Below are 21,013 nucleotides of genomic sequence, written 5' to 3' on the forward strand. Positions count from 1 at the left end.
CTCGTGAGCATACCATACCACCCGACCATAGTCGCAAGGATCTTATTGGTCGGTCGTGACTGTTGAAACTTCCTGGAGAAAACTTCGAATTGGGTGGGTGATCCTCCCAGTGAACTGACTACCCCAAACCGGCAGGGAACCATGTATTTACTCCCAGGGTGCGTCGAGAGAACCATGTTGGAGGAACTCAGGGTCACCTGGTGTCGGGCAATCTGCCTAGTTCAGATATTTTCTCTGCTTAAGGTTTCTATATCCTTGCTGTGTCGCCTTGTGTGAAGTGCTGGCTTATTTGTGCTTGAAGCAATTCGGCAGGGAAGCTTGTTGCGCTTTCTTCCGCCTGGTTCACATGTGGTTTGAAGATGACATGAGCCACTTTGAAATTGTCGACGAGTAAAGACACCTGGTGCTGTACTTGCTAGTTTCAGATTTCTGCTGTTTAGGAATTGCTTACTTACGTAACAAAAAAAAGTGGCGGTCTAAGTAGACAAGTGGTTGGCCTAAAACCCGGGCTTCTTTCTGATGAGATGGGCTATCGAGGATTGACCACACTCGGCGACACCTGTAGTTGTGTGTTCTTGAAATATCTGTAGTGGGAGAATATGTAAAAGCAAGAATGTGATAATTGTCACGTCCATCAACCCAATGAGTTGTGGTATGGAAAGCAGATGAATCAATCTAAATTGAACTTTTTTAGGAAGAGCATGATCTCTGCAAGACCATAGCCAGTGAGAATCGCCGCCGTTAATTTAGATTGTCCTGCTCCAGCAAGAAATTCCAAAATCTATCCGTGTGTTTTGTCCTCTTTTACCCGCTTCGAGATAATGAGAGATACGCAGACAAAACTGCCAAACGGGATACTAATCCAGAAGTAACACGTTACTGAACGTTCAGAAGTCACGGAGCTTTCTCTGGCAGTGCATGGTGGAAGAAAATGCTCACTCCTTGAGCTTTGATATTACAGCATAAAAATCGTGAGATATTTATCGTGATGGATTTAAAGGTGAAAGGGATGGGTGACCGGCTACAAGTACTCCACTCAGCCTTGCTATCTTTCCCCATTCTGCTTCCTCTTTCTATTGCGAGAGATATTTTCTGCTCAACCCCACGAGACGGCGAAGTTTCAAGCCCGAAGCAAGAAGAGGTTCCGCCCTTACTTCCCTGTTCAATTCTTCGTTATAACTTTCTGTTGGAAATCTCTCGTCTTTCTACTGAAATCTACGAAGATACTCCTATTTGCAGAAGGGCGGTGTGCTGCAGCATTCGTGTTGTTTTCTTTCTTAGATGCGATGGTGCCATGGAGAATGGAGGCTCGTGTGGCGGAGACAGTGTTTGTGATGCTCTGCGGCTGGCTCTCCTCCTGCCTCGCCGTTGCCGGCGACGTCGCCCACGCCCTCAGAACCAATGACCTCTCAATCTAGGCCACCTTTGACACCAACGGCGACAAGGAACCAACTCTGCTTCTACAGACTGGCCACTTCTAGATTGCAGACAAAGAGTTCTTCCGTAAGACAAGTTCGATGTAAAGGAGAAATCTTCATATAGAATAGATGTGAAATCTTGTCACAAAGAAAGAGATGGCTACTGCTCGAAGTGACCTGACTTTCTAGCACTACAAAGCTCGTCGACGGAACTACACAGAGAAATATCCGATAAAAAAAACCTTGAGAAGGTGCAGCGGTGTATATACGGATTCTAACTCATGAGAGGTTCCAAACCATCTGGACTTCGATGTTATCGCCTCCCGGATGATTTCTTGAAAGACTCCGGCTTCCGGTGACCTCTTGGAGCCTGCTCCTCATCATCATCGTCGTCATTCCCCTTCCTCCTCCTCTTCTTGCTGCCACCGTCCTCCTTCAATTTCTAATATATAGCAACAATGGTGACAACAGAATCAATCCAGCTGTCATGGAAATATTAAATTGATTGGCCTTTCGAGTACATACCGTTAGCGCGATCCTCCTTGAGTCGGATATATGCTCACGAAGTATCATGATTTCATCCGCATCTACCTTACGAGGATCTCCAATTTTCTTTCCTGTTAAAGTAAGCGATGGCTTCAGAACAAAATAATCTCCAATTATGTGTGCAAGGGAGACCGACAAACAAGGAAAACTATTACCAAGGAGCGCCTCAATCATCTTAAACCACTCAGTCTCGTATTGATTTACCAAAGATACAGCATATCCTGATTTCCCAGCACGTGCAGTCCTACCCACCCGATGGATATAATCCTGAATTGGTGTAGTGTACATTTATAATCAATGACAAAATACAAATGCATGATCTTCTTGAAACTGAAAACAATATGCATTGATCAGCAAAATCGGAAATATCTAAAGTATAAACCTTAGAATTCATTGGGATATCATAATTGATAACAGCATCAACTCCTTGAATGTCAAGACCACGGCTCGCCACATCAGTGCAGATAAGGATGTTGAAATCTTTTGCTTTGAACTTGTTTAAAGCACCTAGTCTTTTGTCCTGATAAAGAAAGGAAAGGTAACAATTTGAGGTGATAAGTATTATTTATGGTTAAAAGCATGTCAAAAAAGGCACTTCGACTTCCTAAATAGACAGCCTAATTGAACGGGAAAATTAAATACTTGTCTGATAGAAAAGTTAAGAAAGTAAACCTGACTCATTTGGCCACTGATAGAGAGAGCTTTAAATCCAAGATTCCTTAAAGTGAGAGCCAGGAGTCTTGTTGACTCACAGGTCCGCACAAAGATCATGATCATGCTCCCTGGTAACTCATTGAGAGCATGAACAAGATAACAATCCTGAAACCACATACAAAAATGATGAATGAACAATAAATAGAAATGGTACTCCAGCCACTATAGTGAATTAAGCTAATCCCGGCCATCAGTGTATAAGGAATTCCTGGGCTTAATCAGCATGCTTATATTAAAGTGTAGAAGAAATCCAAAGAGGTAACACAGGCATGCGATTTATTACACAAGAAATGGAACTTGACTCTTAATCTGGTAGGGCGTGGCATGAGCATGGAACCACAGATCATGATATCAGGACAAAAAAGACAGAACTGGTCTCTTAACCTTAATGTAATTACGCAAGTATATATCAGCCACATGGCTACAGAGCCACACTCCCAGTAAGTACAAGAACTAACCTTGTAGGCTGCAGGAACAAAATACCATTCTTGTTTAAGTGTGTCCACTGTAGAATATTTGGAGGATACTTCCACCTGGTACCCCCAGATAAGTAAGTTGCTCTTCCTTTAATGTGCTGCTTATTAAATGCTCGTAAGACAAAGAAACAATGGTGTCACCTTAGCAGGGTTTCTGAGACAAGCACGTTGCAGTTTGGCTACCTGCGGAGAAAATTCATAAGCTATTCTGCATTAGGTCTAACTAAAAAATTAGGTAGCTAAGCCATGAAGCACCACCAGTGAGAAAAATAAGCTAGGTCACATGTTCAAGTAGTAGTTCTAGAAAAACAAATATACCACAAATTCGTTACAATAAATAGAATTATATGACAAACTATCCTCGATTGCAGTATCTCAAGAATATATAAAATAATTATCAAACCAGGTAGCAAATATGGGACATCAATCTGATGATTCAACATGATGTTTTAGTACTTTTGTTTCACGAGTTCAGAGGAATGGTAACAAAATCGCTTTCCTATCCACAAACCTTTTTGGTCATTGTAGCTGAAAAAAGGTAAGTTCTCCTTTCTTTCGGAATGGCCTTGAGAATATCATCGAGTGATTCCTTAAACTCCAAATTAAGTAATTTATCAGCTTCATCCAGTACCTAGGAAGCCAATACGTAGAGCATGTGTCAAAATAGAAGTTTCTAAGTTCAAGCAACTTGATATAATTGACCATGAGGTATGCTTGAACAATATCAGGAAGTAGTTGACAATGAAGGTACTGAACAGCTTGGTCGCCAACATACTTATGATCGGTAACATACAGCACATTGCTTCAACTTACAGCAGAGAAGTTACAACAAGTATTTGAGCATATAGAACCAAGAGTGAAATTGGAAACAAATACCAATAGGGTGTCATGATTTCTCTCCCTTTGCTTAGTAGTTAGTATTGCTAGTTCACAACACACACACACACTAGTGACATTCACTTTGGCAAAATAGGCTTTAAGTAAATAGAAGGAAAATATGTTTTATTATGTTGGACGTTTAGCATAACACTTCAGGGATGAGCTCTTTCCACAAATGTAACTTCCTGCTTTGACAGGTAAAAGAAGGTTAGTGAAAAGCCACTTTTCTATGCTACACATTACACCGATTTGTAACAAGCGCATGTGATTTTCAACAGTTAAAAGTCAAATCCAACCAAAGGAAACTCTTGTACCCAACATTCAGCAATCAGAATTTTCTAATCATATATGAAACATCAGTGTAATTTATACATTAAAAAGAGTGTATGCTTCATAACGGGTAAACCATGATAACATATTTGCCATGGATGCCACTAAGAAAACAACTAGAAAATGCTGATATACAAATGAGGCTGCGACGAAGGTGAAGGATTACAATTGTCAACACAAGAAGCCCAACAAAGAGACTGCAGAATAAAAAAAACTCAAGTTCTTAAAAAATGCAAAGAATACATACCAAGTACTTCACTTTGTTTAGGCTAAAACCTTTTGTATCTTTCAAATGGTCCAAAAGACGACCAGGAGTTCCAACCTACACTTTGAAGCAATTGATTAAGAAACAACCTTGAGTCCAGGCCAAGACCATTTTTCGATGTCACAGAAGAAATTGAAACCTTATGCATGTGAAGTTCTTAAGTTTGTCTCGTAAGCCTAAGCCCCATGTGTTCTATACTGAGAACACATCTCTACGCAAACTGAGAACACACCTATGCTGAGTTCAGTTAAGTGTAGGCGTCTAGGCCTTATAAGGATGTGTTTGCGAGCATGGTGGTTTCCAAAAAAAATGCAAGCACTTACATAATATTAACTTGGATATATTACTTGTTCAAAAAAAAACTTGGATATATTACTGATCATTAAATCTCTTCTTTAGGGCCTTAATAAACTGAATGAACATGAATAATAACCGAAGTCGAAAGGCCCAATAAGATGGCCAACTGGAGAAGCTTCAGCTTTGGACAAAAAGGCCTTGCTTAACTCAATAAGAATGACTATACGCTAGAGCACATGCTAAAGCTTTTCCACTCAGGGATAAAAAAACGTGTTGGCTGTGGATTTGGCAGCGCAGATGCACATGTGCCACCTACATACTCAAGCACACTTGTAATCCCACAGCACAGAGGATCCACAACATGCATTGTCTTGGGTGTGGTTGAGAAATTCATTGATCTTAAATGAACCATACTCACCACAATATGTGGACGTTTTGCAATGGATAACACTTGCTGCATCCGATCAACTCCTCCAACAAGCTGCAAAAAGGGGCAAATGATTAAAACACAGCAAATTGCATTTTCAAATTATAATGAGCAGAAATAATCAACATTAGAGAGAATAGTGAAGCAGCTTGGTCGTAGTGGAAGAGACATTAAGGAACTTTGAATTGCTCGATATATGCTTGTATAGAAACAAAGTTATGATGTATAGTTAGGATCTTAACTGTAGATATAACCATGGTCCACTATGCTTTCACCACATCAAATTAGGCTAAAGATATTCAAAACCCAAATAAGAAATGTTATCAGACCAGACTCTTTCTACACCAAAAGTTTATCATCACAACATTGGCAACCAGTAAATAAAATACAACGATTAGTTAAATCACAACAATGACCCACGTAAGCGCGCAAAGAACTGCCAACATCCACATCCATTTGGTTGTGATCTTCATATCAGATTATCAGAACAAATAATTCACAAGCATTATCATCATCTTCACATTATGCTCGATTAAGAGGAAATGTTATCCATTAATTTAAACCATCAAGCCCATCAAGCCAACCAAAGACAACAGCCAAAACAGATCATCGTCATAGACATAACTGAACCATCAACTGAGCGAACTAATGGAACAAAGACAATTTAGAGCTAGCAACACAAGTTCCAGCCAGACTATGTTCTGAACTTACGAATAATAAACAGCCAATTGTAGTAGTACCACTTACCACGGAGCAAACCAAGCCGATCGCGGACCCGAGCGCCTCAAACTGCTCCGCAATCTGAATCGCTAGCTCCCTGAAGCAAAATAGTCAAACAGTAAGCTTCCACGCGGGTGGTGAATAAAATGTGCCGCAAGAAGGGAGAGGGAAAAAAAAAGGTGACCTCGTGGGCGACATGACGCATGCGAAGAAGGGCCGGCGGTGCTCGAGCAGCGCCTGGATAATCGGCAGCGCGAACGCGCCCGTCTTGCCGGACCCCGTCTGCCCCAGCCCAATCAGGTCCCTCCCTGCACTCCCCCACCCAAACCGGAAACTCGAGTCAGCAAACTCGCCAGCATCGATCACGACTGCAGATGGCCGGCGGCGGTGCAGGATTGCTGGCACGCAGGCAAACACGCGCGCGGAGGAGGGGTGAGCTAGGTAGTTACGGAGTACTTACCTTGGAGGGCGTGGGGGATTGCCCCCGCCTGTATCTTCGTGGGCTCCTTCCACCCCATGGCGTCGCACGCGTCCACCAGCTCCCGGCAGATGCCCAGCTCCGCGAACGTCGATGCCTCGGCCACCGGCTCCGGCTCCGGCTCAGGGTCCCGGTCCGCCGCCATCGCTGCTACGAGGAGGAAGGAGAAGCTCTTCTGCGCGCGTGCGTCGGCGTGTGTTGGTGCTTGGCGCGGCGGTGGGTTTGCTATGACGGGACGGAGAACGAAGAACCTGGCGCGGGCATTAAACCCTTGCGGACGGGGAGGACTATAACTGGCAGTTGGCCAACGGGCCCGTGCCGGGCCCAGGGCCGCATTTAAACGGGCCGGGCCGTTAGGACGGAAGGCAGGCCCAGGCTAGTTTAGCACGGCGGCCCGTGAAGAAAATACAAAAAAATAAAGAAAAATGCTAAAACAGCCTTGCCATGTTGAGGACAAGACACGGTCCAAGGCAGGCCGCGGGGCAGGAACGGCCCGTTTAGCCTCGGGTCGGGCCAGTCCCAAGCCGGGCCGAGTCTCTGTGCCTGTGGGCATTTTGACCGCCTCGGGTTGCCAGCTATGGGCTGGCTAACGAGCATGTTCGGTTCATTAAGAATTCGGTTCGTTAAGAGCTCTGTTCGTTAAGAGTTTGAATCGTTAAGATCGTTATCGTTAACGATCTGAGACCATTATTTGGCTCGGTTCATTAAGAGCTTGCGAGCGCTTGTTAAACTCGTTAAGATAAATAGAAGTCATGTTGATCTAATTTTTTTGGCATTTTTTATTTGCTTGGGATAAATTTTGGTCTCAACCAAAATATATCAAAAGCTCAACAACGCTATAAAAATTGAAAATAGCACGTCAAAAGAGAAATAACAACACAATTAGAGCATCAAAATAAGTTGAAGTAGCCACTCACACGTGATGTACGAGACGAGCTCGCTAACGAGTTTAACGAGCGCTCGCCAAGCTCGTTTTTTAAGATCGTTAAGCTTAACGATCTGAAAAGGAAGTCATGCCGGACCCTTAACGAACCGAGTTAGCGAGCGTTCAATAAGATTATCGAACTTTGATCTTTTTGCCTAGGCCCTATGACGGAGGAAAGAGTAATAAGATTGTATAATAACCAAGATTGTATCGGTTGCTGAGGAAAGAGTAAAAATACTCCCTCCATCCCATATTAAGTGACTCAAATTATTACAATATGTGACGACATTCTGTTAGAATACTGAAAATGATAAATGCATTTGGAAATTAACAAGTTTGGTCAATTTTCAGTAGGGTCTTTGTATATAGGATGTTGAAAGATGGAGTTTGTGGGTGATACTCTGCGCCTGGCTCTCCTCCAGCCTTGCCGCCGCCGGCTATGTCGCCAACGTCGTCAGAACCAATGACTTCTCCATCTAGACTGCCTTTGGCAACGCCGGCGAGAAGGAACCAACTCTGCGTCTACAAACTAGCCACTTAATTTGGCGCCACAGGGCAAGGTGATTGATAGAGTTCTTCCACAAGACAAGTTCGATGTAAAGGAAAAATCGACATATAGAATAAATGTGAAATCTTGTGTCAAACAAAGAAATAGCTACTGCTCAAAGTGTCCTGATTCATAGCTAGTGTATCAAAAGGAACTACATAAACAAAATTTTGATACAGCCTTGGGAAGGTGCAGTGGACAGCGGTGTATATACGGATTCGAACTCGTATGAGAGGTTCCAAACTATCTGGACTTCAATGTTATCACCTCCTGGATGATTTCTTGAAAGACTTTGGTTTCCGGTGACCTCTTGGAGCCTTCTCCTCTTCTTCATCGTCATCATCATCCTGCTTCCTCCTCTTCTTGTGGCCACCGTCCTCCTTCAATTTCTAATGTACAAAAAAAATGGTGACATGGTATCAATCGAGCTGTCCGGGAAATATTAAATTAATAGGCCTGTCGAGTACATACTGTTAGCGCAATCCTCCTTGAGTCGGATATATGCTCACGAAGTATCATGATTTCATCCGAATCTACCTTGCGAAGATCAATTTCCTTTCCTGTTAAAGTAGGCAATTGCTTCAGAAAAAAAAAACTCCAATTATGTGTGCAAAGGAGACAAACAAACAAGGAAAACTATTACCAAGGAGCGCCTCAATCATCTTAAACCACTGGCCCTCATATTGATTTACCAAAGATACAGCATATCCTGATTTCCCAGCACGTGCAGTCCTGCCCACCCGATGGACGTAATCCTGCATTGGTGCAGTGCACATACATAATCAATGACAAAGTACAAATGCACGATCTTCTTGAAACTGAAAACAATGTGCATTGATCAGCAACATCAGAAATATCTAAGACCTTAGAATTCATTGGAATATCATAATTGATAACAACATCAACTCCTTGAATGTCAAGACCACGACTCGCCACATCGGTGCAGATAAGGATGTTGAAATCTTTTGCTTTGAACTTGTTTAAAGCACCTAGTCTTTTGTCCTGATAAAGAAAAGGAAGGTAACAATTTGAGGTGATAAGTATTATTCATAGCTGTATGTCAAAAAAGGCACTTCGACCCTAAATAGACAGCCTGATTGAATGGTAAATTAAATACTTGTCTGATAGAAAAGTTAAGAAAGTAAACCTGACTCATTTGGCCACTGATAGAGAGAGCTTTAAAACCAAGATTCCTTAAAGTGAGTGCCAGGAGTCTTGTTGACTCACAGGTCCGTACAAAGATCATGATCATGCTCCCTGGTAACTCATTCAGAGCATGAACAAGATAACAATCCTGAAATAGCATACAAGAATGATAAATGGATAATAAAGGGAAATGGTGAGAATGAATTAAGCTAATCTCGGTTAGGAGGACAGTTTATTCAATGTATAAGGAATTTCTGGGCTTAATCAGCATTAATGTAACTCGGAGTAAGTTACCATAATAACTACCACATTGGCACAGAGCCGCAGTTCGATTAAGTACAAGAACTAACCTTGTAGGCCGCAGGAACAAAATACCATTCTTGTTTAAGTGTGTCCACTGTAGAATATTTGGAGGATACTTCCACCTGGTACCCGCAAATAAGTAAGTCTATTAGTAAAGTTCCTAATCCATTAATGTTTTTTTGCTTATAAAATGCTCAGGAGACAAAGAAAGAATGTTGTCACCTTAACAGGGTTTCTGAGACAAGCACGTTGTAGTTTGGCTACCTGTGGAGCAAACTCATAAGCTATTCTGCAATAGGTCATGCGAACTAGCCATGGCTACAAAGATTCTCATTTTAAGGACATGCTCAAGTAGTATTTCGAGAAAAACAAATACAGCACAAATTCGTTACAATAAATAGGATTATACCCAAGAATTTATAGAATAATTATCAAACCAGGCAGCAGATATGGCTACATCAATATGATGATTCAACGTGATGTTCCAGTAATTTTGGTTCACGAGTTCAGAGGAATCATTCGCTTTCCTATCGACAAACCTTTTTGGTCATTGTAGCTGAAAAAAGATAGGTTCTTCTTTCTTTAGGAATAGCCTTGAGTATATCATCCAGAGATTCCTTAAACTCCAAATTAAGTAATTTATCAGCTTCATCCAGTACCTACGAAACCGATAAATAGAGCACGCGTCAAAATAGAAGTATCCAAGTTCAAGCAAGTTGATATAATTGACCCAATGTGCTCCAACAATATCAGGAAATAGTTGACAATGAAGTTACTGAACAGCTTGATCGGTAACACATAGCACATTTTTACGCAAAAAAAGGGTAACACATAGCACATTGCTTGAACTTACAACTGAGAAGTGAGAACAAATATTTAAGCATATAGAACCATGTGTGAAATTGGAAAGAAATACCAATAGGGTGTCATGATTTCTGTCCCTTCACTTAGTATTGCTAGTCCGCAACACACACACACTAGGGATTTTCACTTTGTTAAAAATAGGCTTTAAGTAAAAAGAAGGAAAATGTATTTTAATATGTTGGATGTTTAGCATAACAATTCAGGGATGAGCTCTTTCCACAAATATAACTTGCTGCTTTAACAGGTAAAAGAAGGTTAGTGAAAAGCCACTTTTCTATGTTACACATTACTCCGATTTGTAATACTGGTTCTATCTGTCACAAGCACATATGATTTCAACAGTTAAAAGTCAAATCCAACTAAAAGAAACTCTTGTACCCAACATTCAATAATCAGAACTGTCTAAGCATAACTGGACCATCAGTATAATTTATACATTAAAAAGGAGTATATGCTTCATACTGGGTAAATCATGATAACATATTTGCCAGGAATGCCACTGAGAAAACAACTAGAAAATGTTGATATATAAATCAGGTTGCGCGAAACCTAATATAAGCCCAACAAAGAGGCCACAGAAATAAAAAAACCTGAGTTCTGAAAAATGCAAAGAATATATACCAAGTACTTCACTTTGTTTAGGCTAAAACCTTTCGTATCTTTCAAATGGTCCAACAGACGACCAGGAGTTCCAACCTACACTTCAAAGGAATTGATTCAGAAAACAGGCTTGAGTCCAGACCAAGATAGTTTTCCGATGTCACAGAAGAAATCAAAACCTTATGCATGGGAAGTTCTTAAGTTTGTCTCGTAAGCCTAAGCCCCATGTGTTCTAGACTCTAGAGAAACACATATACGCTGAATTCAATTAAATAAAGGCATGTCTTATAAGGATGTGTCTGTCAGCATGGTGGCTTCCAAAAATTGCAAGCATTTACTCCCTCCGTTCCATAATTCTTGTCCCAAATTTGCTTAAATATGGATGTATCTATTCCTAAAAAGTGTCTAGATACATGTAATATTTCGACAAGAATTATGGAACGGAGGGAGTACATTATATTATCTTAGGTATATTATTACAGATCAGTAAATCCGTTCTTTACGGCCTTAATAAACAGAGTGAGACTAAATAGTAACCTAAATCAAAAGGCTCAATTAACTGGCCAATTGGACAAAAAATCCTTGCTTGACTCAATAAGAATTACTACAAGCTAATGCCCATGTCAGAGATTTTCCACTCCGGTATAAAAAAATGTGTTGGCTGTTGAGTGTGGATTTGGCAGCATAATTGCACCTACATACTAAATCACACTTGCAATCCCACAGCACAAAGGATCTGCAACATGTATTGTCTTAGGTGTGGTAGAGAAAATCATTGAATATAAATCAATCATACTGACCACAATATGTGGACGTTTTGCAATGGATAACACTTGCTGCATCCGATCTACTCCTCCAACAAGCTGGAAAACAGGGGAGATGATTAAAATCAAGTAGCTAGTGGCATGGTAGACAAAAAACACATCAGTGCATTAGAAAAACAGCAGATTGCATGTTCAAATTATAGCAGAAACAAGAACATTAGAGAGAATAGTGAATCAGATTGGTTGTGGTGGAACCTTGAATTACTCGATATATGCTTGTATAGCAACAAACTTAAGTTGTATAGTTAGGATCTTAAAACTGTAGATGCAACCATGGTCCACTATGTTTTCACCATATCGAATTAGGCTACAGGTATTCAAAATCCAATAAGACGGAATGTTACTAGGCAACCGGTAAATAAAGACCAATAGAGCAACACAAGTTCCAGCCAGACTATGTTCTGAACTATGAATAATAACAGCCCATTGTAGCAGTTCCACTTACCACGGAGCAAACTAAGCCGATCGCCGACCCGAGCGCCTCAAACTGCTCCGCAATCTGAATCGCCAGCTCCCTGGACACAAAAGCCGCACAGTAAGCTTCCACATGAGCTCAATAGAGGAAAATGTGGCCCAGAATGGGGGCAAAAAAAAGGTGACCTCGTGGGTGACATGACGCATGCGAAGAAGGGCTGGCGGTGCTCGAGCAGCGCCTGGATAATCGGCAGCGCGAACGCGCCAGTCTTGCCGGACCCCGTCTGCCCAAGCCCAATCAGGTCCCTCCCTGCAGTTCCCCAGCAAAACCGAAGCTCGAATCAACAATCGGCAGCATCACAGCTGCAAATGGCCGGCGGCGGCACTTGATTGCTGGCACGCACGCACGAACGCCCGCGGAGGGCTGAGCTAGCTAGTGATATTACTTACCTTGGAGGGCGTGGGGGATGGCCCCGGCCTGTATCTTGGTTGGCTCCTTCCACCCCATGGAGTCGCAAGCGTCCACCAGCTCCTTGCAGATGCCCAGCTCCGCGAACGTCGACGCCTCGGCCACCGGCTCCGGCTCCAGCTCAGGCTCCCGCTCCACCGCCATGGCTGCTTCCGAGGAGGAGTAGAGAAGCTCTTCTGTGCGTGAGTGCGGGCGCGCGTGCGTCGGCGAAAGGGGCGGCTTGTGTTGGTGCTTGGCGCGGCGGTGGGTTTGTTATGACGGGAGGTAGAAGGAAGAACCTGCATTAAACCCTAGCTGACGCGAGGAGACAGAGGAAGGGGAAAGCTTTCAATGGGCTGGGCTGGGCTTGGCTGGCATGCTCGGCCCAACGACATGAACCGCCATGTAAATATACGACCATGGGCTTCTAAGCCCGCGCCTTTGATTGCCTCGTGCTGATCCTTTGATTGTGGCCCACTGCCAGGACCCTTGTTGATGATGTTTCCAGACCGTTGGCTGTTAGGAGGGAGACGGCTGTCTGGACCTGTACATATGTCTGCTGCTTGGCCACCGAACGACATGAGAGCATCTCTAGCACACAGCGAATACAGCCCGATCCAAAAAATAACCGCCGTTTTTCGGTTTTTTGGAAAAAAAATCCCTAGTAGATACCGAAAACCGATCCTGATCCGAAAAAACTTTTCGGGGATCCGAACTCACGAGCGAAAAATTCCTAAACGATCGGGACACGAATCGGTTTTCACTTCCTCACCGATCTCGTAAAAAACGGTTGGAGCTCACCCGCACGTTTTATTTCCACCTGACTGCTTCATCTTCCTCCTTTGGCCGCCGCCAACCCGCCTCCTCGGGCCGTCGCTCCCTCCAGCCATGGCCTGGTGCTCCGCGCCTTGCTCAGGCTGACGCTCCCCCCCCCCCCCCCGGGCATGGCCTGCTCGCCCCGCCGCGCCCTGCTCGCCCCTCGCCCCACGCCCGCCGCTCCTGCTCTCGCACCGCCCCCATGACCTCCTCTCTGGCCGTCCGCCGCTGGTTCTGCGGCTGCTCGCCGGTTGCTGTGTGTGAGAAATTCGGGTCGAATTTGATCTGTATGGGTGCGAATTTTCCGGTCGAATTTGGTTTGTGTGTGTGCATATTTGGATGAATTGTCGAACTGTCGAGTTTTATCTAACGAATTGTCGTTTTTCGTTTCGGTATCTTTTTACGGTTTTGCGCGGACTCGGGTAGAACAGTTACCGAAAACCACCTTTTCGGGTCAGTTTTCAGATTATGTTCTGGCCGGGTAAAAATGAAAACGAAATCCACTGATTCGTTATACCGAATACACGTTTTTTCGGTTCGGATTTTTTTAGTTACTGCTAGAAGTTGCTCGAGGTACTATTAGTAGCTAGCAGCCCGGCTGATCGAGCTGATGCATGCACTGCATGCAATACCATATGTGTGCACAGTTCCCTGAAGATTACTGCTTATATACTAACATGAACAGAGAACTGAAACTCATCTTGAAAAAAAAAAAGGAATGTGGTCTTGTATTTTCCACCGAGAAAATTTACTGCCACATGAAGCCCTGAGAAGATATTTTGTTCCCTTCTTTTGAGCTTGTTATCTAATTTATGTAGGAAAAGATTGTGCTGCCCCTGGAACTGAACTGTGGTTGTTAATATGGTATTTTTGACTGTTTTACCATATCAATGACAATTAAAGTAAAAGTTGAACATAATAAAATAGTACATATTACAAGTCTAACAAAAGGAAAAGTCTCAAATGTCTGATTTTACACAATGAAAATAAATTGCATATGCTGAGAAGAGGCTAAACTTGGTGTGACAGTTGGTTAACTTTTTTTAGATTGTTGTCTACTTTGCAGTTTTGCCAACAATTCTATAAAGTCCAATGCATATGTTAACCTGACCTTGATCAGTAAAAGTCCCATGGATATGTTAACCTGACCTTGATCAATAAAGCTATGATGAAAGGAGGAAATAGCACATCAATCCAGTTTGAAATTAGATCAGCACACGTCTGGAGTAACCTGACCTTGATCAGTAAAAGTCCCATGGATATGTTAACCTGACCTTGATCAGTAAAAGTCCCATGGATATGTTAACCTGACCTTGATCAATAAAGCTATGATGAAAGGAGGAAATAGCACATCAATCCAGTTTGAAATTAGATCAGCACACGTCTGGAGAGAGAAACATGAGACTTGCATGCATAAGAGAGAAATTAGTGCATCATCCCAACACTGACCATGCTGTAATCTCGTCATCCTAATTTCAACAATAGAGCCGGCGACAGATCCCGGGGAGATGGTGCGGACGCCGGTTGCGGGGGAAATGGGGAAGGCCGCCGGCGGTGGGGAGGAGGGGCAGGGCGGCCGGAGGTGGGGTGGGAGAGGAGCGGCGGCAACAGTGGAGAGGAGCCCAATCCCGCTAGGGTTGGGCGATGGGGAGGACGACTGCACGCGAGCGGGTCAGGTCTGCGTGTTTTTTCTGGATGAACTTGGCGATGGCATTTTGGTCGTAAAAACGGTTCGCCGTGGGGGCAAGCCCGAAAAACTGGTCTTGACTGGTTTCTGGTAGCAACTCCTTTAAACGTGATTTGGGTTGGCCTTCTGGTAGCAGCCCGTGAGAAAAAAAAATTTCTTTCTTTTTCAGCTTCAGTTGCCGGGAACCTAAAAGCTGGCCCAGAAGCTCAAAGAAGGGGGCTATATGGAAACATCCTTGGTTCCATTGATCCAGTGAGGCTGGGGGCTGAGTTTTTGCACATCGATAGTTTTGAATTGCTTTGTTGACTTCGATCATTAATTATTGGTCCCTTAGGGCAACTCCAGTGTCCCTAATTCATCCGGCAATAGAACTCCATATTGCGATGTCTTAACCAAATCAATCATCAAAGTCTTTACAAATTTCTCTTGGACATATTAATGAAAAAAGAAGAAGAAGAAGACGGCCTCCCCCGCCCGCCATAGCCAAGGACCTAACAAAAAATAGTTTTTGTGTTACAGATAGGACACAAAATAATACGTACCACGCACTAGGGAAGACCACTTATTTGCACGGATTCTGCACATTTTTTGGTTGTTCAAAGATGTGCACACTAGAGGATATATAGTGTCCCGGCCGTTTGGAGTATCCGGATAGATGAAATTCCTCGGTTTTAAACAACAAGGTCCGACCATGCAAATTAAGCTTTCTACTGAAACAATTGAGTGTACGTAGTCGAGATAGAAAAGGTGTGAGTTCCAAGGAACTCAATCGAAAACTCAAACACGATCCATACACAGGTTTTGCGCAGCAAAGTGTTGGCTGCTTTTCGGGGTTTTTCCTTTTCTTTATTCATCATTCATATATAAGATAAACGAGAGAAGCGGTGTCACGATCTGGACTGGCCGTGCCATCCCACGACGAATCGTGCGAGCTACATGTGTGTAACAAAACAGCGACAAGTATTTAGAAACTGAATGAGTACGAGGCAATGCAGTAACGAAAAGCGTACGTGATATATAGGAAAAATTAAAAACAATGAAGAATCGATGCAAATTAAGCTAGTACGTGCTGGCGGCGATGAATGAAGGGGCCGGATTAATTCAGGCGGACGTACTCTCCGCTGAATTGGTCACCCAGTGTGATCTTCTTCAAGCCGCCCGCCGTATTGACCCGCTGATTATGAGGTTCACGGACTGCAGCTTCACCACCAGGTCCTTGACGACCATGTGCTTGTGGATATAAGAAGGCCGCGAGAACGTCGACGTCAGCTTCGTCACGTCGGTAACATCATTGTACGCGCCTCCCGTCCAAGTAGCAGCACAAAGAGGAGCGGCGGGAGGGCGCGAGATATCTTGGAGGATCTATATACGTACACAGGCAGGTATTATACATTGAGAGAGACCGGAAAAAAGGTCCATATATAATACAGTAAGTGTTTCAGTATATAATGGATCGGATGAAGTAGTACTGTAATTAACATGCATGATAGATATGGATCAACTTGCCGTGGCGTCCTTGTCCGATCCGAAGCCAAACGTCTCGACGGCGTAGTCTATGACGCGGACCAGCCGAGCGTTACCTATGTTCTCAGCTCCGTCGGACAGGAGAAAGATAACACCCTGATGGTCCGTTCTCTCACGTTCTTGGAGGACCCGGAGGCCTGCCTCCATATTGGTCCACCCGTCCGCTTTAATGTCTTCCCTTATTATACGTGACGCTTCTTTCTACTCGACTGGACCCATCAAGGTCAGGTCGTACTTGAGATCAGCATCGTCACTGAAGGTAACGATGCACAAGCGGTCAAGGCCGCGGAGCCAAGAGATGACCTTCTCCATGCCTTTCTTCAGATTCTCCAGCTTATCCCCCGCCATGCTCCCGCTGGTGTCCAGGACAACCCCCAAGTCCATCTGAGCTTTTGGGTCCCCTGGCTTTATTTCAGGTGCGGTGAACTGCAGCAGCAACTGCGCCCGTAGGAAAACGACTCATGATGACATGCCACCAATCCCCCTGCCATAAGTATGTTTAATTCCTCCATTGGGTTGCATTTGCATATCAAACACGCTGAGCAAAACAAAAAAAACAAAAAAACAAACGTACCTGCCATGGTGTTGTGGGAGCCTTTGTGACCAACTAGGAAGCGCGCCTCGATGCTGATTGCTGCTGGCTTATTTTAGCTGCTAGCTGCGTCCTTCTCCTGGAGTACTGCCTCTCACAACGGTTCCATCCTACTCTATATATACACACACAAAACGAATCTCTAATCGTCCTGTCTAATGTTATTAAACTACTACTCCAGTACAACCAATGCACAGGGAGGGAAGGTGCAAGGCACCTCACACACGTACCCTAGCTACTGTCTCGATCCACATGTAATAATATATCATCAAGGAGATGTTATATATTTTCCTTCTCTTTTCTCTTTTATGGCCGGTAAGAAAACAGAGTGTGTATGTATATTTTGGTCCTCAGTAATTAATTACTATTGCCCAACTGCCACTTAATTTGGTCCTCTAAGTAACAAATATCGCCATTATTTTTATTTTGCATTCCAACTTATAAGTCGACGGATTTCTTTTTTTGAAACTATCGCCCAGGGAATTTTATTCCATCGACGATAAAACTTCTGACTGAACAAGCTCAGTCAGAAAACCAAGGGTATTAGAGAAGTAAACATAAGAGTTATCATAGGACAGGGCAGCCCAAGCACAAGCATGTGCCACCCCATTAGCTGTTCTCCTGACAAAACACAACTTAAACCCCTGGAACGAGGAGACCCACGATTTCATCTCCCGAATAATCTGGCCACACACAGACATGCTCTCTCCACTGCTATCCCAATGCAAATTGTGTCTGGCTTGATGCACCCATACAGGGGAAACTGAGGACGTGTGACTACATCCGTAAGATTAACATCGATCTAAGCACAAACCATGCTCCCATAGAGTACATTTTTCACTGAGATTCGGCAAGTGTGTGCGATTCGTATTCACTAGAAAGACTTCTCACTGGGTCAAGTAAACTAAAACATGTATTAGTTCAACAGATCGAGCGACCATGTGTCAGCGCCATTCAGATCCACAGCACATTTAGCCACTGAACTGCGGGCGGAACATAAGGTATAGGTCTAAGTTTCCTAAAATTTAAACTACGCATTCAGAAGGCCGCGAACCAGCCTGCAGGCAGCTATAGCTGCATGGATCACAGATCAAGTCGTCACTCTCTGCTTGACGAAAATGGAGGCCCTCGTACGGTCGATGGATCTTTTTTTTTATGAAAATGCAGCAGCGCTACTTTTCATTACTTAAGGGAAAAAACACAAGTTATTTACAAAACTGAAACCTCAGGAGAGGAGAGGAAAGAACAACAACGAAAAAAGAACTAAGAACACTCGGGGGCCTGACCCGATGAAACCAGAATTGTTCAATCATCTAAAAGGAGGCGACCGAGGTGCGCTTTCCAGGATAGCAGCTCATCGAAGGCGACATCGCATAGGTTGGCCATAGAGGATTGCTTGGAGTGGAAAACTTTTTGATTGCGCTCAAGCCAGAGGTGCCACCATCCTAGCATGACGACCACAGCAAGCCGAGAGTGAGCTATCTATCTTGGATGGGCAGCGCCTGTCTTCATCGGACCACCAGGAGACAAGGCTGTTAGTGGAAGAGTGCGGCAAGGTATTGACCTGGACATTTGTTATGGTTAGAAGCAGCGACCAGAGCTGAGCAGCGAGCGAAGAGGTTATCCGCCGTCTTCGGAGAGGTACGGCAAGGTATTGACCTGGACATTTCTTATGGTTAGAAGCAGCGGCCAGAGCTGAGCAGCGAGCGAAGAGGTGATCCGCCGTCTTCGGAGAGGTACGACAAAGCTGGCAGATAGGGTTATGCATGATTCCTTTTATGGCCAGCCGGTCAGCAGTGAGGCATCTGCGAAGAGCAAGGGTCCAGGCGAAGAATTTAACTTTGGTCGGGATTTGAATTTTCCAAATAAGCGAGGCAGCAAGAGACAGAGTTCTGCTAAGAAATTGAACATTGTAGGCAGAGGAGACCGAGTAGTTCCCAGATGCTTCAAGCGACCGGCTTTGGAAATGAATTGTCCTTGCCAACCGGCCAGCTTTTTAGCAATCTTATCAAGGATAGCTTGGAAATCCCCATGTTTGAGCATGGAAGTGGACAACGGCATACCAATAGAAGTGCAAGGGAAGGAGCCCTTGTCGCAACTGAAAGAAGAGACGGCCTGTTTCAACTCAGGATCATCACATTTTATACCAAAAATCCTGCTCTTAGCGAAATTGACGACCAGCCCGGTAGATTGACCAAAGAGCTTGATGATTTTAGCAGTAGCAATTTGGTCATTGGTTGAGGAAAATCATCGCGTCGTCAGCATACAGAGACACCCGAGGGAGCCGGCCGTGGCAGCCAATTGGGAGCAAAATAGCATTATCTTCAGCCAACGCAAGCAACTGAGCCAGGCAATCCATGACAAGAACAAATAGAAGCGGTGACAGAGGGTCTTCTTGACGCAAGCCACGTCTGTGCATAATTTTCTCAGACAAGGATTGGTTAACCAGGATGTGGGAGGAGGAATTTCTCAGGAGCATGGCAGTCCATTGGATCCATCTTCTTGGAAAACCGAGGTGAGCCAGCAATTTGATAAGAAAAGGCTAGGAGACCGAGTCAAACGCTTTGAAATGTCAAGTTTGAGCACCAGGGTAGCATGATTGTCGCTGCGCAGCTCTCGGATAGTAGATTGGATGAACATGAAATTTTCATGAATACATCTGTCCTTGATGAAAGCACTCTAGCAGGAGGAGACAAGCTGCTGCATGTGGAGTTGTAACCTCAGTGTCACGGATTTAGTGTCCAGCTTAGCAAAACTGTGAATCAGACTAATTGATTCAACTAGTTGAATTAACTCAACTAGTGACGGGTTTGTGAATGAACTAACACGGTTAAGTAGTACTCATGGTTAATTCTGCAACTACTGACAGAGTTCTTACAACTGTTTAATTTGGAAGTTGTGGTGCCGACTGTCACTCATTTGTTGATATTAATTAGTAGTACCAATTGGCTGTTCTTATAGAGTTATTTGTATGTTAATTTTGCATGCATCACTTTAATCTGGGTCAATTATGTCACCTGAGCTACTTAATTTAAACAAGCATGGGGATTTTATGATGACATGGATCGTCCTTGATGGCATATGTATCGCATGGCAAAAGTACCCGTGCATCTCAACCGAGGGTTTTGAAAATTGGAACCTTTGCCACATCTCAAGATTGAACCAAAAGGCTGCTTTTCATATTGCCAACAAATTTTTACTTTGGCGCAACTATCCACAGTTAAGATTGACCAAGCAATGGTTAAGTTATGATGGAGCGATGACTCATCGGACGGCAAATGACAGATCGAGATCCACATTGTTAAACAAAGACTAGACTAACCAGACCAGTGAGGCAGTGAGAATACTAAGGGCATCTCCAACGAGGGGTACCTAACAGGTACTAATATTCTCTTTCTTACTTTTGAGGCTGAGGTGGAACAAAAAGTGAAGATATGGTATGTTGCAGTAGTAACAGTTTTGGCACAAGAACCAAGAATGTGAAAAGATAGTTTAATAGAGAAAAGAGTATGCCATGTGAACCCAGACTGAAAAAGTAACATTAACATTGAAGAGAGAGAAAAATAAATAAAAAAAGGAGGCTAAGTACTGGGTTTTCTCTGCTCTTGTTGAGGATGCCCTAAGTTCCAGCACATGGACATGGAGTGATGATGACTCCTCGGACGGCAGATCGAGATCTACATTGTTAAACAAAAAATAGACTAACCAGACCAGTCAGAAACGTTAAGCAAACATGCTTGTTGCTCAATCCTCGGGTCGGTCGAACGTCCAGG

At 43.7% G+C, this 21,013-nt stretch overlaps 2 protein-coding genes and 1 long non-coding RNA gene across 3 annotated transcripts; all 3 read right to left on the minus strand.

Annotated features, from left to right (window-relative positions):
• Positions 1-1,731: 1,731 nt before the first annotated feature.
• On the minus strand, positions 1,732-6,748 carry LOC100824545 (DEAD-box ATP-dependent RNA helicase 10). Its single transcript, XM_014895581.2, has 13 exons — positions 6,533-6,748; positions 6,257-6,380; positions 6,100-6,169; positions 5,344-5,406; positions 4,611-4,685; positions 3,666-3,785; positions 3,296-3,337; positions 3,137-3,211; positions 2,637-2,783; positions 2,347-2,484; positions 2,120-2,231; positions 1,944-2,035; positions 1,732-1,860 (listed from the first exon to the last, which is right to left on the minus strand). Exons 1-13 carry the CDS (start codon positions 6,693-6,695, stop codon positions 1,732-1,734), a joined length of 1,350 nt encoding a protein of 449 aa, XP_014751067.1. The 5' UTR covers positions 6,696-6,748.
• Positions 6,749-8,068: 1,320 nt separating this feature from the next.
• LOC100826945 (DEAD-box ATP-dependent RNA helicase 10) lies at positions 8,069-12,930 on the minus strand. Its single transcript, XM_003562476.4, has 13 exons — positions 12,624-12,930; positions 12,360-12,483; positions 12,205-12,274; positions 11,736-11,798; positions 10,957-11,031; positions 10,011-10,130; positions 9,694-9,735; positions 9,519-9,593; positions 9,170-9,316; positions 8,887-9,024; positions 8,666-8,777; positions 8,494-8,582; positions 8,069-8,411 (listed from the first exon to the last, which is right to left on the minus strand). Exons 1-13 carry the CDS (start codon positions 12,784-12,786, stop codon positions 8,286-8,288), a joined length of 1,344 nt encoding a protein of 447 aa, XP_003562524.1. The 5' UTR covers positions 12,787-12,930; the 3' UTR covers positions 8,069-8,285.
• A 3,344-nt stretch (positions 12,931-16,274) lies between these two features.
• LOC112270067 lies at positions 16,275-17,319 on the minus strand. The gene is made up of 2 exons (XR_002962379.1): positions 17,223-17,319; positions 16,275-17,132 (listed from the first exon to the last, which is right to left on the minus strand). It is a non-coding gene; the product is annotated as an uncharacterized LOC112270067 (long non-coding RNA).
• Between the last annotated feature and the right edge of the window lie 3,694 nt (positions 17,320-21,013).

The sequence above is a fragment of the Brachypodium distachyon genome, chromosome 1, assembly GCF_000005505.3.
Source record: "Brachypodium distachyon strain Bd21 chromosome 1, Brachypodium_distachyon_v3.0, whole genome shotgun sequence".
Taxonomy (NCBI): domain Eukaryota; kingdom Viridiplantae; phylum Streptophyta; class Magnoliopsida; order Poales; family Poaceae; genus Brachypodium; species Brachypodium distachyon.